The 17753-nt window shown below is 37.2% G+C and overlaps 1 protein-coding gene across 1 annotated transcript in view; it reads right to left on the minus strand.

Annotated features, from left to right (window-relative positions):
* Positions 1-2280: 2280 nt before the first annotated feature.
* ADAM28 (ADAM metallopeptidase domain 28) overlaps positions 2281-17753 on the minus strand; it is a gene marked incomplete at its 5' end in the record, with an annotated part of 109959 nt that continues 94486 nt past the window's right edge. The window contains 8 exons of the mRNA XM_006864444.1: positions 2281-2301; positions 3534-3596; positions 5102-5167; positions 5752-5817; positions 12291-12369; positions 13077-13185; positions 13784-13862; positions 14175-14255. Coding sequence (XP_006864506.1) covers positions 2281-2301; positions 3534-3596; positions 5102-5167; positions 5752-5817; positions 12291-12369; positions 13077-13185; positions 13784-13862; positions 14175-14255 — 564 coding nt within the window. The remainder of the gene's footprint in view (positions 2302-3533; positions 3597-5101; positions 5168-5751; positions 5818-12290; positions 12370-13076; positions 13186-13783; positions 13863-14174; positions 14256-17753) is intronic.

Consider the following 17753-nt stretch of genomic DNA (forward strand, 5'->3'; position numbering starts at 1 on the left):
AGGCATTATCTGTGCTTCTATGTTTCAGAGCTTTGATCAGTTACAAGATGGGCCTTCTAGACAATCCATATAATAAGCTGTTCATGGATCGAACTTTACAATCAACTGGGGTATAGATCAGACTGGGCAGAACTTCCCCAAGTCAAACTGGGGAAAAGTTGGTTATCCTGCATGATTCTTAGTCAATCCAAGTAAAGGTCAATTGGTAATGGGGAGCTCAGAAACTAAGATCAAAATGCTAAATTGCTTGTAGGTAAGCTAATTCCTTATTGTGCACAGACCTAGTGCCACAATTAAGGAATTTATAGGCTTGTGTTAGATGTCACTCTCTGAAAAACATGGTTTACTTTTTCCCTGTGACATGGAAGGTAGATAGCTAATGACTCATAGCTTCAAGATTTTAATCTCATCAATAATAAAAAGAATGAGGTGAATCTATTGTTAGTCACAGGAAGTAAATAACGAACAAACACAGCAAAGACTCATAGGTTAGTCAAGAGTAGTTTATGACCTTACAGATTTACTTCTTAGTGGAATCAGGGTCTTCTGGAACCTCACACTATAGATTAAGCAAACATTTTTTAGGTGCTTTTGAACAAGCTCCCAAATAAAAGAAAAACAACTACAATATGTGTGACTTCATAGTTGGAGTTGGGGATCACAAAAAATTGAGCCTCATTTTTGATGGCAGAGTGAATTTGTCTAGAACTTCTTACAGTTTAAGAAAAAAATAAACTTCTTGTGGGCAAATTTCACTTGTAAGAGAAAGGCCTGTAGGGCAAGGTAAGTGTTATATATGAATGAAACAAGTTAAGTACAGAAAAAACTAGGACTAGGACAATGAAGTGGAAAGCATGACATGGTAATGTGGCAGCTACTTCATAAACTAAGAGTAAGAGAAAACACAATCTAAAATGACTTAAACAATAAGGAAACTTTATTAATCCCTTAACGAGAAGTCCCAACAATGTGTGGGGTAACTTCAACATTCATTAGTATAACAGTTCAGTGACATCCTTAAAGGGCCATCTTTTCATGTTTCTGATGTACCTTATTCAGTACATCAACTTTGCCCTAATAATCAAAATATAGCTGCAACCTTACCAGACAGGATATATGCCAACATCCAGAAAAAATAGGACAGGGAATCCTTTTCTGGAAATTTGCTCATTTCACTGACAACAAACAGGTCATATACGCTTACTTCCAAATCAACAACTGGTAAGGAAAATGAGATTACCATCATTGTTTTAGAGTAATGGTAATGTATACCTGAACATAACCAGAGTTCTGAAAACAATGAAGAAGGGAGCTATTTGGCAGGCAAATAGCCACTCAACTAAGCTAATTATTGCTATTAAACAATCTGGTTCTAGTGGTGACAGACTATCTGATTATTTTTAAGAGTTGGGAAATTGAAAGTTTATGCAAGAAATCCCAGTTTTTTTTGAATATTGGCAATAAATTCAAAACATTTAAAAATACTATGTGGCCAACATCATTCAGGCCAAATGAAATACATCTGCTGTCCAGACACGACCTGTATGTAGGTTAATAGTTTACAATCTCTATTTTATGATATCAATTTATTTAAGTAAAATTTTCTTTACAGAGAAAAAAAGATCACTTTAACTCTGTCAGTAATTAATTATATGAATATCTATAACAGAATATTTTTTAGTTAAGGACATTATCACAACCTCGTGTCAAAAGGAAACATTTTATACAAAACAACTATTTTGCTTCCATCACTTCCTTCTAAATTGAGGATTTTATTTTGATAAATAAATGGTTAAAGCAATTAAGATGCTGCTACTCATTTAATGATGGGTATAAAAATTTCTCCCACTCCATCAGTCTTCTATGATTTTTTAAAATTTGTTTTACATTGAAGAGTTAATTAATAATGTCTACCAAAATAAGAAAATCAAGGTGTTTAAAATATTTGAGCAAATATCTTTCAGCATAACATTAAAAAAATTAAGTTTGAAATGGAAAACCACCAAATTAGAGATTTCAGCTTCAGAGCTGCTTCTTCAGAGTTGTCTTCCTGCCCAAGAATACAGAGAACAGGAATCTTGAATACAAATATTCTCAAGGGCTTGTCTTGCTTGAAAAATTGAGTCTCATCTCTTCAAAATGTAGCACGAATAAAAAATTGTTAACTCCTTGGGCATCAAAAACAAATAGTAGTAGGAAAGCAAATATATTTCTCTTCAAACTAGATTGTCCAGATTTCTAAATTGATTGTTTTTCACCAGTTCTTCCTGAGCTGTTGCTTCAGACTTTTGGATTTGAGCCCTAAAAAAATGAAACTCTTTAAATTATTAATAATTTAGATATTTTACATTACATAATTATGAAGTATAAACAGTTACTGTATTATAAAGGAATTCCACTCCTAAATCTGTCTTTAAGTAGAGTTTGTACATATATTGGAACAGTTATATTTGTATCTAATGTCAGTTAGTGAAATGTTTGTCTTAATACATAGTATACATTTCTATGCCTAGAGAACATTAAAAAACACTTCCAGATATACTAAAACAACTTTAATATAATAATACATAAATAATAATGATAATAGTTTGATGTGCATCACAAAGTAGAGCCATTTGTTACTAGGAATCATTGTATATACCTCAAATTTTAATATAACAAGCTATGGGAGAGGATGGTTGGTTCTTAACTATTTGTTGTTGTGAAGGGCTGTTGAGTCAGTTCTGACTCATATCGACACTGCATAAGGTTTCCAAGGAGCAGCTGTTGGGCGTGAACAACCAATCAATGGTTAGCAATCCATTGCTTATCCTACAAAACCACATGTATTTTTGACATTCATAACCTTGGGACTGCCTATAGTAGAAATTAAAATTAATTTCTTATAGTTATACATCATATTATATTGTGGTGGTAGTGGTTGTGTGCCTTTGGGTCAGTTCCGATTCATAGAGACCCTACATAGGTTCCCAAGGTGGTAAATCTTTATGGGAGCAGAAAACCATATTTTTCCTGTGAATCGACTTGTGGATTTGAACTACTGATCATTCGGTTAGCAACCTAACTCTTAACCCATTACGCTACCAAGGTTCCAATCTTATAGATACTTGATATATCAACTGTGAGTTGGTGGAATCTTGAAAAACTATGGAAAAAAATGAAAAAAAAAAAATCACACTAGGATCCATACATCCATCTAACTACTTAGAATAAAATGGAGACAGTGGGGAACAGTAGGTGAGTCATGAGTATAACTAGATGGTTATGTTATGGAAAATTGACTTCATTCCCGCCATCCCATTGGGAAGATTTCTAAGAAAATACGAATACTTGGGTCAGCAGAGCTCTCAAGTAAAATACTTCTGTCTTCCTCCTTTTTGATTATTGGACACATTCAGAATAAAGACATTCATGTCAACATTCAACACAGAATTATACAGATAGTGCTCTTGGTAATCTTCTTTTAGAAGGCATAGCGGGATTGCTCTCCTAATACTAAGAGTGCTACAGGGTTTGAATAATTTGACTCTTACCTTAGATGTAGATATTGGCTTATTCTTAGAAATAGTAGTGGGCAGTACTTTTGTTTCTTTATGCTACATTAGTGATAAAAATAAGGCTAGGTCATTAGAAATGCTAGACTTTTTCCATCCTAGTTTATGCTTATTTCTTATCTGAAATCATTCCTTAGGTCCCCTTCACACATTTAAATTCTATTCAGCCTTCAGAGTCCAGTTCAAATCGCAACTACTCAATTAGTGAATCTGTCTCCCCTTCAACCATTCTCACCACATTTATTTTCCTCTCAACATTGTCTTTATTGTTAGTCGTGTGCATTTTGACACAAATGTGGGAAGGCTTCAAAAAGTTCATGGAGATTTTTCATTATTTTTTAATTCTATTTTTTCATGAATTTTTGAAGCCCCCTGATAGTAATAGGAATTAAATATTCTATGTGTATATGGGTTGTTTTTCCACAAAAAACATTTCTTGGGGGGGAAAAAAGTAAAGTTTAGATTTTTCTGATTTACGCAGAACAGAGTATTATGCCAAACACAAGAAAACATGCTCAGTAATTATTTGATGAATGTATGAATTCTAGACTGTACTTCATGTGTACCTGACATTTTTTTCAGGTTTGACTATATGTAGTATAATTTTTATAATTTATCTTCTTCAGGAAACACTGTGACTAATAAGAATGTTTATTGTATGAAAAATAAAACAATGTCATTTATATTGTAAAATTAAAATTACCTTTCCCCAAATTATCATTTAGACACGATCCTTTGAAGGAGACAGCCTCACAGAGAAGAATTTTTTTTTCCTAGCAATTATGTAGCAGTAGTAATAATAATACCATCTTTTAAGGAGCTCTGGTAGCATAGTGGTTACGAATCAATCTGTGAACCTTAAGGTCAGTAGCTTGAAACTACCAGCGGTTCCATGGGAAAAAGATGAGTCTTTCTGTGCCTGTAAATATTTACAGCCTCAGAAACCTTGTACAGGGTCGCTATGAGTCAGAATCAACTCCACAGCATATAACCACTATCACCAGTACAATTTTTTATAATGTTGCTGTTGTTAAGTGTCATCAAGTTGGTTTCAACTCATAATGACCCTGTATAGGGTTTCTGAGAAGTGGCTGGTGAGTTTGAACCATCCACCTTGTGGTTCAAACCAACCTTACAGTCAGTGCATTAATCAGCAGCAGCACACCAGGACTCCAGTTTTTATAATGAGGGGTTAATAATTACAATAATGTATATGTGTGGTGCTGGAGGATAAGTATGAGGCTGCTAACTGAAAAGTCTGCAGTTCAAATCTTCCATCCACTCTTCAAAAAATGTATACAGGATCGCTATGCATTGGAACTGACTTAACAACACTTAACAACAACAACATTCACAGTAATGTATAGACAGTAAACAATGTCTCAGATATCTATACCTAAGACAAATATGCATAACATCGTAGTTTAGCCCAGGACGTACATATCCTGATAAAGAACCAATGGATTCAGAGACAACATTCTTACTACATACACATATATGAAAAAGAGACTTTGAAAAATATTACTCAATGACTATCTGATACTTACTAGGAAAGAGGAAGATGACACCGTCGTAGGAATTGGAGGTGGTGGAAAATTCGGCCTGGTAAGTAGCTAATAAAGAAGATAAAGATTTTGAGTGCAAGAATGTCCTTGAAAACAGGTGTGCTTAATGAAGAAAAAAAAAAAAAATTGAATCATTTGCAGAAATAGAAAACACATGGATTTACCTACAAACATTCTAAACCTGGAAGTTTGATTGCTTTAATTTATGTGCAACACATACAAATTAGAAATACCAATCATAGTGAGCACACGATGCTAGGTATGAAGCTGATTAGACATTTTCCTGCTAGAATGAATTATCTGCTTCCTGGTTGGGTGTTCAGGTTTAGGGGAACACTGGACTGCTAAGTGCAAGGATGGTGGTTCAAACCTACCAGTTGTTCCACAGAAACCCTATCAAGGAGAGGCAGTGAGTTGGAACTGACTCGAAAGCACTTAATAAGAACAACAGGAGCATAAAAGAGAGGCACCCATTCTCACAGTTTATATTTTCAAAAAGTTTTTCAGAACAATCTATATGTTCTATTAGTATTCACACAGAAGAATAACTAGATATGGAGAGCTTCATCTATCACTAATATTTCACGGATCTTGGACTTGGGTGATATTTTCAAAGAAGTTGTTATACTCACAAAAGAAGCTGGAAGCTCAATGCCTTCCACTGACATTTCAGACCCATGGAGCTTCATCTGACTCATCTAAAAGGGAAACAATTTTTCTAAATGAAAACATAAATTTCCTAATGTGGCTTTCAAGTAATAGTATTCTTAAGGATGCTTAGACCTAAGGTGAATCCAAAAGCCAAACTGAAAATCACCATAACCCAGCTGCTGCATTTTGGCATGTATTTACCAAGAATTATCAAGTACTGGTAAGTCTCCATCAAAACATTATTACCCACTTTATTATCATTAACCAATGATAGCTAAAATCTCTAAACCTTGCAGGACATAAACAGGGAATTGAAGGCTAATATACAAATTGTTGAAGGCCTGATGGTGTAGTTGTTAAATGTTCTACAGTTAATTCAAAGGTCAGCAGTTCAAACCCACCAGATTCTCTGTGTGAGAAAGACGTGGCAGACCACTTCTGTAAAGATTTACAGTCTTGGAAACCCTATGAGGCAATTCTACTTTGTGCTCACATGTCACTATGAGTCAGAATTAACACAACAGCTGTAGGGTTTTTTGTTTGTGTGTTTGTTCTTCTAAAAACACATCATTGTCTTCACAGGGAAATAGCAAAAACTATAAGGAATCAGCCTAGAGTCAGAGATAGAAATAACTAGTATGTACTTCCCCTTGTTTTCTTTATTCTCATTGCTTTTCATAAACTCCAACAAAGTAACTTTCTATTTAAGAAAGATACTCTCTTTTGCATTTAACTAGGGCAAAGGAGGATGTCCTGAACTTCGCAGTTACAGACAGTATACCTTGCTGTATATTAAAAGCTGATGTGAATTTTTAAAACAATGAAAGATAGAAATGATAGAATGGTGGTCAGGATAAGAGAATGATTATGGGGGAGCAGACTGACAGAGGAAGTGACACCAAAATGACCTTCTATAAAATTTGCATGTAGCATTTCAGCAAAAATTAATTACTTTTTATAAAAATAGCACTACAATTAGTTATAACAACAAAAACAGTTTTTGTGAGAGCAATGTTTTTGTGAGCATTTATAAATATATAACTTGCAAGGCTAAAACGTTATGCTAATTTACTTTTTGAACCTTTAAATGTACTTATGCCAAAGCTGGCATGATACTTCATGCAATGACCTCATCTCCATAAGCTTTAAGAAAATGGCCTTTTTTCTTTATAGTTATTGTTTTCATAATAACTGATGTTAAATTTTCTGGTGTTTTAGCTACAATATGGTATTATTTGTGAATCAATGTCAATAATTTGAGAGTAGTAATTAAAGGAAAAGAAGAAACATTTTTTAAAAGGTGTTCACTCAGTTACCTACATTGCAACTAATAAAGACATAATTTAATGCAGAAAAATTTCACAAAATATTTTTTGTATTGTTGTTGCTATTAGGTGTCATTGAGTTGGTACCAACTCATGGCAAACATATGCAAACAGAATGAAACACTGCCAGGCCCCATGACAACTTCACAATCATTGCTAAGCCTGAGCCCATTGCTGCCACCACTGTGCCAATCTATTTCCATGGGGTCTTCCTGTTTTTCTCTGACCCTCCAATTTACCAAAATTGATATCCTTCTCCAGTAACTAGTTCTTCTTGATAATATGTCCGAAGTATGAGAGATGAAGTCTGGCTATCTTGGTTTCCAAGGAACATTTTGGCTGTACTTCTTCCAACACAGATTGGTTTGCTCTTTTGGAGGTCCATGGTACTTTTAATATTCTCCTCCAACACCATAACTCAAAGGTATCAATACTTCTATGGTTTTCCTTACTCCCTTTCCAACTTTCACAGGCACGTGAGGTCACTGAAAATACTGTGGCTTATATCAGGCACACCTTATTCCTCAAACTGACATCTTTGATCTTCGACACTTTAAAGAGATCTTGTGCAGCAGATTTGTCTACTGTTATATAAAGTTTGATTTCTTGACTGCTCCTTTCATGAGTGTTGACGGGTGATCAGAGGAAAAAGAAGTCTTTGATAAACTTCAATCTTTTCTCCAATTATCATGATGTCACTTGTTGCTTCGGTAGTGAGGATTTTTGTTTTCTTTACAAAGGCTATGGTCTTTGATCTTCATCAGTAAGTATTTTAAGTCCTCTTCACTTTCAGCAGCAAGGTTGTATCATCTGCATATCAGAGGTTGTTAATAAGTCTTCCTCTAATCTTGATACCACGTTTTCTTCATATGATCTAGCTTTTCGGATTATTTGCTTACTATACAGATTGAATAAGTATGGTGAAAGAATACAACCCTGGTGCACACCTTTCCAAATTTTTTAATCATTCCATGTTTCCTTGTTCTGTTCAAACAACTGCCTCTTGGTCTATGTATAGGTTCCTCATGAGCACAATTAAGTTTTCCAGAATATTCATTCTCCTCAATGTTGTTCTAAGCTTGTCATGATCCACACAATTGAAAGCCTTTGCATAGTCCATAAAGCACAGATATACATCTTTTTGGTATTCTCTGCTTTTAGTTAAGATCTGAAATCAACAATGATATCCCTTATTTCACGTTCTCTTCTGAATCTGGCTTGAACCTCTAGTTGTTCTCTGGCAAGGTATGGTTTCGGAAGTATTTGTATTATCTTTAGCAAAATTTTGCTTTCATGGGATATTAATGATATTGTCTGATGATTTCTGATTCTGTTGGGTCACCTTTCTTAGGAATGGACACAGATATGGATCTCTTCCAGTCAATTTGCCAAATTTCTTGGCATAGATGAGTGAGTGTCTCTAGTGCCGCATCAGTTTATTGAAAGATTTCAGTTTGTATTCCATCAATTCCTGGTCTTTTCTTTGCCAATGCCTTCAATGCACCTTAGACTGTTTTCTTCAGTATCACTGGCTCTTGATCATATGCTACCTCTTGAAATGGTTGAACATTGACCATTTATTTTTGGCACAGTGACTCTGTACATTCCTTCCATCTTCTTTTGATGCTTTCTGCATCATTCAATATTTTACCCATAGAATCCTTCAATATAAGGATTGAAGTCCAGACCTGACTTTTTTCTTCCATTCCCTCAGCTTGAGAAATACTGAGTGTGTTCTTCCCTTTTGGTTTTCTAACTCCAGCTCTTTGCACATTTCATTATAATATTTGATTTTGTTTTCTTGAGCTGACCTTTGAAATTTTTTATTTAGCTTCTACACTCCCTCATTTTTTCCATTTTCTGTAGCTTCTCTATGTTGGAGAGCAAAAATCACAGTCTCTTCTGACCTCTATTTTGGACTTTTCCTTCTTGACTTCTTAAGGACCTTTTGCTTTCTTCCTGTATGATTCTCTTGATGTCATCCCACAACTCTTCTGGTCTTCAGTCTTTAGTGTCTAATGCATCAAATTTGTTCTTCAAATAATCTCTAAATTCAGGTGGAACTGTTCAGGGTCATATTTTGGCTCTTGTGGACTTGTTTTAATTTTCTTCAACTTCAGTCTGAACTTGCTTATGAGCAATTGATGGTCTGTTCCACAGTCTTCCCCTGGCCATGTTTTGGATCATGATATGGGGCTTTTCCACTGTCTCTTTCCACAGATATAGTCAACTTAATTTCTGTGTATTCCATTTGTTTAGGTCCATGTGTATGCTGTTTTAAAAGGTATTTACAATGAAGTAATTATTGATCTTGCAAAATTCTATCATGTGATCTCCAGCAGCATTTCTCTCACTAAGGCCATATTTTCCAAGTACTGATCCTTCTTTTTGTTTCTAACTTTTGCATTTCAATTGCCAGTAATTATCGGTACATCTTGATTGCATGTTTGATCAATTTCACACTGAAGAGGTTGGTAGAATTCTTCAATTTCATCATCACTGGCTTTAGTTTGTGTGTAAATGTGAATAATAATGTTCTAAATTGGTCTTCCTTGTAGGTATATGGATATTATCCTACAAAACAGCATTATACTTTAAGACAGTTCTTTTCAATGTGACACCATTCCTCTTCAATTTGTAATTCCCAGCATATTAAACCATGTGATTGTCAGATTCAAAATGTCCAATACCAGTCCATTTCAGTTCATTAATGCCTAGAATATCTATGTTTATACATTGCATTTCATTATTGACAATATCCATTTTGTCTAGATTCATACTTTGTACACTTCATAGTTCTGACTATTAGTGAATGTTTACAGCTGTTTCTTTTCATTTTGAGTTGTGCCCCATCAGCGAATGAAGGTCTTAAGGATTTTATTCCATTCGTGTTATCACTGTAAAGTGTACTTTGAGAAGAAAGCTTTTCCCCAGTTGCATTTTGAGTGCCTTCCAACTTAAGAGCCTCATCTTTTGGCACTATAACTGACAATATTCTGGTGCTCATCATCATTTTTAATAGTCAATGTTCTGGTGCTGACAGTGTTCCACTGCTGTTCATTATGTTTTCAGTGACAAAAATATTAGGGAGTAGTTTGTCTCCCTTCTTCCTTAGTCTGTCTTTATATGGAAAATCAGCTGAAACCTGTCAACTGTGTGTGACCCTGCTGGTATTTAAAATACCCGTGGCCTAACTTCCAGAATCACAGCTACACACAAGCCACCACAATATGACAGACTGACACATGAGTGGTGGATTTTGTATTTAGTATTTGTATAATCTGATTCCTGGTGAGCAGCTGTGGATCTGCATATGACTGTGAATCACAAGATCAGTAGTTCAAACCCACTAACTGTTCCTTGGAAACTCTATACAAGGCCACTATGAGTTGGAATCGACTCAAAGGCACTTAACAACAACTTAACATTCATATAATCTAATAATTATTACATTTAAGAAATTTAAAGCTCTATTTAAATTTGTTCAACCATTTCAAGAGGTACCATGTGAACAAGAGCCAATGATACTCAGGGAGGAAGTCCACAGTGCATTGAAAGAATTGGCAAAGAACAAGGCACCAGGAATTGATGGAATAAAAAATGAAATCTTTCAAGAAAGTGAGGCAGCACAAGAGGCACTCACTTATCTCTGCCAAGAAATTTGGAAGACAACTATCATGCCGACTGATTGGAAGAGATCCATATTTGTGCCCATTCCAAAAACAGGTGACCCAACGGAATGCGTAAATCATCGGACAATCTCTTTGATATCTCAAGCGAGTAAAGTTTTGCTAAAGGTAATACAGAAAGGGCTACAATCATACATTGACAGAGAACTTCCAGAGGTTCAAGCTGGATTCAGAAGATTCCGTGGAACGAGAGATATCATTGCTGCTGTCCAGTGGATCTTGGTTGAAAGCAGAGAATATCAGAAAGATGTTTACCTGTGCTTTATTGACTACGTGAAGGCTTTCGATTGTGTGGATCATGACAAGCTATGGACAACACTGAGAAGTATTAGTATTCCAGAACACTTAATTGTACTTCTGAGGAATCTGTACCTGGACCAAGAAGCGTTGTTCGAACAGAGCATGGGAACACTGAATGTTTTAAAATTGGGAAAGGTGTGCGACAAGGTTGTGTTCTTTCACCATACTTATTCAACCTGTATGCTGAGCAAATAATATGAGAAGCTGGGTTCTATGAAGAAAAACGTGGCATCAGGATTGGAGGAAGACTCATTAACAACCTGCGATATGCAGATGATACAACCTTGCTTGCTGAAAGTGAAGAGAACTTGAAACATTTACTGATGAAGATCAAAGAACACAGCCTTTGATATGGGTTGCATCTCAATGTCAGAAAAACAAAGATCCTCACCACTGGACCAATAAACAACATTCTTATCAATGGAGAAAAGATTGACGTTGTCAAGGACTTCATTCTTCTTGGATCAACTATCAACACACATGGAAGCAGCAGTCAAGAGATCAGATAATGTATTGCATTGGGCAAATCTGCTGCACAGGAACTTTTTAAAGTGTTGAAGAGCAGAGATGTCAGCTTGAGGACTAAGGTGTACCTGACCCAAGCCATGGTATTTTCAATAACCTCATATGGATGCGAAAGCTGGACAGTGAATAAGGAAGATCATAGAAGAATTGATGCCTTTGAATTGTGGTGTTGGAAGAGAATACTAAAAGTGCCATGGACTGCCAAAAGAACCAATAGATCTATTTTGGAAGAAGTGTAGCCAGAATGTTCCTTGGAAGCCAGGATGGTTAAGCTTCATCTCTCATACTTTGGACATATTGTCAGGAGAGAACAGTCACTGGAGAAGGTTGTCATGCTGGGTAAGATGGGGGGTCAGAGAAAAAAAGGAGGAAGACCACCAATGAGATGGATCAACCAGGTGGCACCATTGATGGCATCAAGTGTGGCAGCGGTAGTGGGGTTGGCCCAGGATCGGACATTGTTTCGTTCTGCTGTGCATGGGGTTGCTATGATTTGGTTCCAACTCGATGGCACCTGACAACAACAACAACAAAACTGATAGTAAGCACTAAGGATTCTGTATGGTCAGGTACAGGAGAAGGTCCATGAGAAGATTTGGGTAACACAATGAGTTACCATTCTATTTAACATTAACCTAAGAGACACTACTGTGTATGAGAAACTGTAAAATTATAGTCTACCTCCTGCGGTTGAACAGCTTTTTCCATCTGTGGTTTCCTCTTCTGTTTGCCTGGTGTGGCACCACTGCTGGACAATGGCCTGGAGTAAAAACATTTAATGTACATTGATTTAACAGTTCCTTCAGCAGAGTGGAGAGACAATTTAAATGTGTCCTCTTTCTTTGCTTATTGTATCATCCTTGGTTAAAGACTGATTTTTGTCTGTTCCCTAGGGAATGTTTCCACTTTTATTCTCTATCAGCTGCCTTCTTGTCCTATAATTACCAACAATGGTTTTCTTTTTGATACTCTTCAGAATCCTGATTCTTAATAACAATGGTATTGATATAATTTTACTAAGTTATATCTTATAATTGTCCTGGTGTGGTGCTGTGGGTTATTGCGCCAGACTGCAAAGCCATTTGTACTGCAAGGTCGGTAGTTCAAACTCACCAGTCACTCCTCAGAAGCTCTATATAGGGTCGCTATGTGTCAGAACTGACTCGACATCACTTCACAACAACAACAACAACATAGTAGTGTAAATATCTGTAACAATGAGAGTTATTATTACTGTTGATAATTTTAAATACAATGACTAATAGAAAGAAAATGATACATATCTTGCTGTAAATTTTGTTTTTAGTAAAAGGGATATGCAACCTCAGGTCCAAGAATAAAAAGCATCTGCACATGCTTCTGAATATTTGATATGAAGTAAAACTAAATTTGAGAAGTTGGGTCATATCCTTCAAGTTAAAGTCAAATAGGGGACAAACAAAATACTGAAGCAAGATAAAGGCTTACCTCTGGACTTTGTTCTGCTTTCCTCTGGTGCTTTGGTGCCGGATTACTATAGCAACCACCACAAATATGACAGCCAAGGGGAACAGCACCCCAACCACAATGGAGAAGTCTGCAGCAAAGAGGACAGGAGCTTAGTCAAGTGCATTAGAAATTCATATTTGCCAATCTCACTGTTGTTATGCCATCAGTTCTGACTCATAGTGACCCTATTGAGGGTTTCTGAGGTTTTTCCAGGAATAAAAAGCCTCATCTTTCTCATGCTCTGTCTCCCTAGTTACTTTTATGTAGTGCAAGTTCCATTTACTCTTCACCTAATGATGGCATAGTCCCTGGAAAAGCTCTTATTATTAATGTTAAAAACGTTATTTTGAGCATTTTATTGCAACAATATTTTGAAAAAGAAAATAAATATTAGGCAACTAATATGAGAAACAAAAGGAGCTCTGGTAGTGTAGTGGTTACAAGTTGGGCTGCCAACCAACCACAAGGTCAGCAGTTCGACACTACCAGCTGTTCCTCGAGAAAGATGAGGCTTTCTGCTCCCGTAAAGATTTACAGCCTCAAAAACCCTGTACAGGGCTCCACGGCACATAACCACCACCATATAGCAATTTCAGGAAAAGAGAGCAGAAAAGAGACATTGAAATTTTATAAAAGCATGGAAGAAGAGAGCATGTTTCTCAGACTAGATGTGTAATGGTACATACGGTAGACCATTGTGGAGTCGTCGCAGTCGGGTGGGGCCCAGCCTTCCTTGCACTGACACTGCAGCTTATGGTCACAGACCTAGAAGAGCAATGATCCAGTTACTGTCCCACCAGACCTACCAATCTACAAGGGCTTATTCATCCAGAAGGATGGAAAAGGAATAATGTCTGTCCTGTCTCATTTCATATATATACAAAAGGTTTAAATCAAGAATAGGAATTTCAGTAATGGGGCTCTTAGACAAAATAACTCATTGAACCACAGTACTGAAGAATTTAAAAACCTAATTCTGATCATTTAATATTCACAAGGTGACTTTAGCCTCATCATAACCGATTTAAAATTACACAACACCCAGATAGCTTAAGGAATCATATTCTAAAAACTTACAGCATGTCCTTTGCATTTAGATGAGCAATTAGTTGATTTGTAGGCTCTTTCAATATCTACACATTCAGCATTAATGCAAACCTGAAAGTGATGTGAAAAACAAAAAATTGACATTAATGCCCAGTTGTGAAAATTGTTGAATTTTTGAAATATACTCACATATCATGAGTTATTATTATAGTTATGGAAAATGATGAAGTAAAAGAACTGACCAGAACATTTCAAAGGGTAGGTAAGAATACAATATATTATAGAAATGTGAAAAGACTTGGAGTTTCAAAATCAAAAGTGTTCAATTGAAAAAGAACAACTATTATAAAAAGTCATGAAAAGGTTTTCACACTTAAAAAAACATTATTTAATAGTTACAAAGTGTGGGAGGGGAGGGAAAATTACTAAGTGATGGGCAAAAGGAAGAAAAGAAAGAAGAAAGAAAGGAGAGAAAAAGAAACAGAAATTCAAAAGGGAATGACATATTCATACTCAGCATTTACCAAGCTGAAAGAACTGAAGAAAAAATTCAAGACTCAGATTGAAACATTAAGGATCTCTTGGGTAAAATATTGTAGCATCAAAAGAAGATAAGCACTGGACTGCAAGGTCAGTCTGAACCACCAGGTCAGCAGTTCAAACACACCAGCCATTCCTCAGAAACCCTATACAGGGTCTGTATGAGTCAGTACCAACGTGACAGCACTTAACAACGACAACAACATACCAAAAAGAACTGATTCCATTCAACCATCTCAGGAGGTAGCATATGACCAAGAACCAATAGTATTTTTTTTTCAATGTTTAATTGTGAATTATGTGACAGTTTATGTGGGAGAACATTAGCCTTACATTCATCCTATTGTATATAGTTTCCTTGCCATGGTTACATTCCCTCCATGCATCATAAACCAACCAAAGGGTACACCCTGCAAGCCTGTCCTCAGCACACAGCCCTCTCTTTCTCTAGGTCTAAAGTCCCCAGCTGCTCCATCTCTCCATGTCATCATCTCTGCCTCCATCTCTTGCATCACTGCTTCTCTGTGTAGGGTCCCGTTTCTAGACTGCAAAGTTAATCACTCCCCTCCTTTTGCTGCAAAATGTCTACCTTTACATTTCCAACCCTTACAATCAGTCCTGACAACAATTATTCACCATTGTATCACAAGAGACCCATCCGCATCTCCTTTCATCAGCCCCACCTAGACAGATTGAATACTACTCAGTGGCAATTCTACCTTCCTCTGAGCCTCTGGATCTAGGTTCCCTCTTGAAAGCTTGTAAGCCAGTCACTTCTTGCCTTTGTAGCCCCCCTAGTTTGGGTAGCCAATGTCCAAGTTGCCCATCCCTGTCTACTCTGTGTAGGTAGGGGATGGGAATGATCCTTGCTGTGAAAATTTGTTCCCTACTGCATCCATAGGTGTAGGTCAAGTTCATCAAATTGTATCAAATTACTCTTTTTTTCCTCTTCTTTCTTCTTCTAGTTGAGCTCTGATCATCCAGTCATCGAATCCAGTTCAAGTGGGTATTATCTGAAAGTGTGGGTGTTCTTATGTATATCCCCTCTCTTCTTATCAGCTGGATGCTTCACACTCCGCTCTAGTCTTCTGTGACTATGTCATTGACTCTGGGCCCAAGAGTACTCAGGTTTTGCCACACTGCTGGTCAACCAGATTTCCAGCTGGGTTCTCAGGAGTCTATTGAACGTTGTAGGGTTTGTCTCACAGCTTCATTGCTGTTTTCCCCTTATCAGTGATGAACATGGTCACCATTCAGAGTGTGTATTCCCATTGAGTCTTAGTCTTAGAAGGAGGTTTGCCCTGAAGGGATCTGGTCACTTGCCTTGATGTCTCTTGGGTGAGCCACTTGCTTGTTCTTATAATAATCAGTCGGTCTGCCTATATTGTTTTGTATTTTTCCTGTGGGTCTTTCTTTCAAGAAGTATCTTCTGTTCTTATAGCTACTCTAGGCTGGTCTGCTTGTCCTTTCAGTGGATATTTCCCACCTCAGAAGATTCTGGATGAGGTTCAGGATTCCACCAATGGCCTTATGTTATGCAAAAGCTCTGCAGGAAGCCTCCTTCACTGGACATGTTGTAGCCCCATTTTAAGTATTCCAATCAGTTATAGGCAGAAGACGGACTTACAAGCTTTCTATGGTGATATTTCTGGGTATTCCTTTCTCTCCTCCTCAAGTGTCTATTTTATAATGATATGTCAGGGAAACCAAGATTCAAAAGACATCCAAGCATCTTAACATTATTTCTCCTCTTTTCCCCCACTCCGATCATGCCTCAATCCCTGTATCCCAGAGCCCTGTTGTTCCATGTCTGGCTTCACTGCCTCTCTAGGTAGGGTCATGCTCCCCACTCTTCTCACTTGATGGACCTAGGGACCTCTGCTCCTGGGCTTCAAAGTCAATAACTCCCCTCCTTTTGTAAAAAAAAAAAAATCTACCTCTACATTTCCGACCCTCACAGTCAGTCCTTATGACAATTATTCACTATTGTACTACAAGAGTCTTATCCCCATTTTTTTTTTGCCAACCTGGTCCCAACAGATTGGAAATCATCCAGTGGAGGGTCTACCTATCCCTGCCCCATCTGGAACTAGGCTCCCTCTTGAAAGCTTGTGAGGGAGTCACTTCTTGCCTTTATAGCCTCCCACCCCCACCCCACCCCCCAGCCCCATCATTTTGGGTCTGAGCAATTTCTAGCCCCTTTAAGGTATTCCAATCAGTTATAGGCTGAAGACGGGCTTACAAGTTTTCTATTGTGATGTTTCTGGCTATTCCTTCCCTAACCCCCACCCCCACACACACAACTGTCTATTTCACAATGGCAGGGAAGGGAAACCAAGATTCAAAAGACAGTCAAGCATCCTAACATTATTTCCTTCTTTTACCCTTTCAGACTATGCCTCAATCCCTGTATCCCAAAGCCCTGTTATTCCAAAGTTGCACATACATCATCATTTACGTCTGTCCCATTTAGCCCATGTGAACCTGCCTAACTATTCTCCCATCTACCTTGTTCTTCTATTCCCCTACCCCTTCTTGTGTACTCTCAGGCCCCTGACCCCAGCAACCAAGCTTTCCTATATCTATTCCCTACCCTGTGCACTATCTTTCCCTCCTTCCCTCCCCTCCTCTCATCCCATACATCTCAATGATCAGCAATTATATATATAGTTTTGTGGGTTTATTTCCCCTTTTGGGTGGGTTATTTTTCTTAGTATTTTACAGTAGTGGTCCTATGCAGTATTTCTCCTTTTGTGACTGACTAATTTCACTCAGCAGAATGTCCTCAAGTTTCACCCATGTTATGCGGTAGCTTGAAGCTTCCTTGTTGTTCTTCAAGGTAGCATAGTATTCCATTGTGTATATGTACCACAGTTTGTTTATCCATTCATTAACTGATAGGCATTTAGGCTGTCTCTGTCTTTTTGCTATTGTAAATAGTGCTGCTATGAACATTGGTGTGCATATATCTACTCGCATTATGGCTCATATTTCTTGTGGGTAAATACCAGTAGAGGAATTGCTGGATCATAAGGTATTTCTATTTCCAACCTTCCGAGGAAGCGCCAT

The sequence above is a fragment of the Chrysochloris asiatica genome, unplaced genomic scaffold, assembly GCF_000296735.1.
Source record: "Chrysochloris asiatica unplaced genomic scaffold, ChrAsi1.0 scaffold00064, whole genome shotgun sequence".
Classification (NCBI taxonomy): domain Eukaryota; kingdom Metazoa; phylum Chordata; class Mammalia; order Afrosoricida; family Chrysochloridae; genus Chrysochloris; species Chrysochloris asiatica.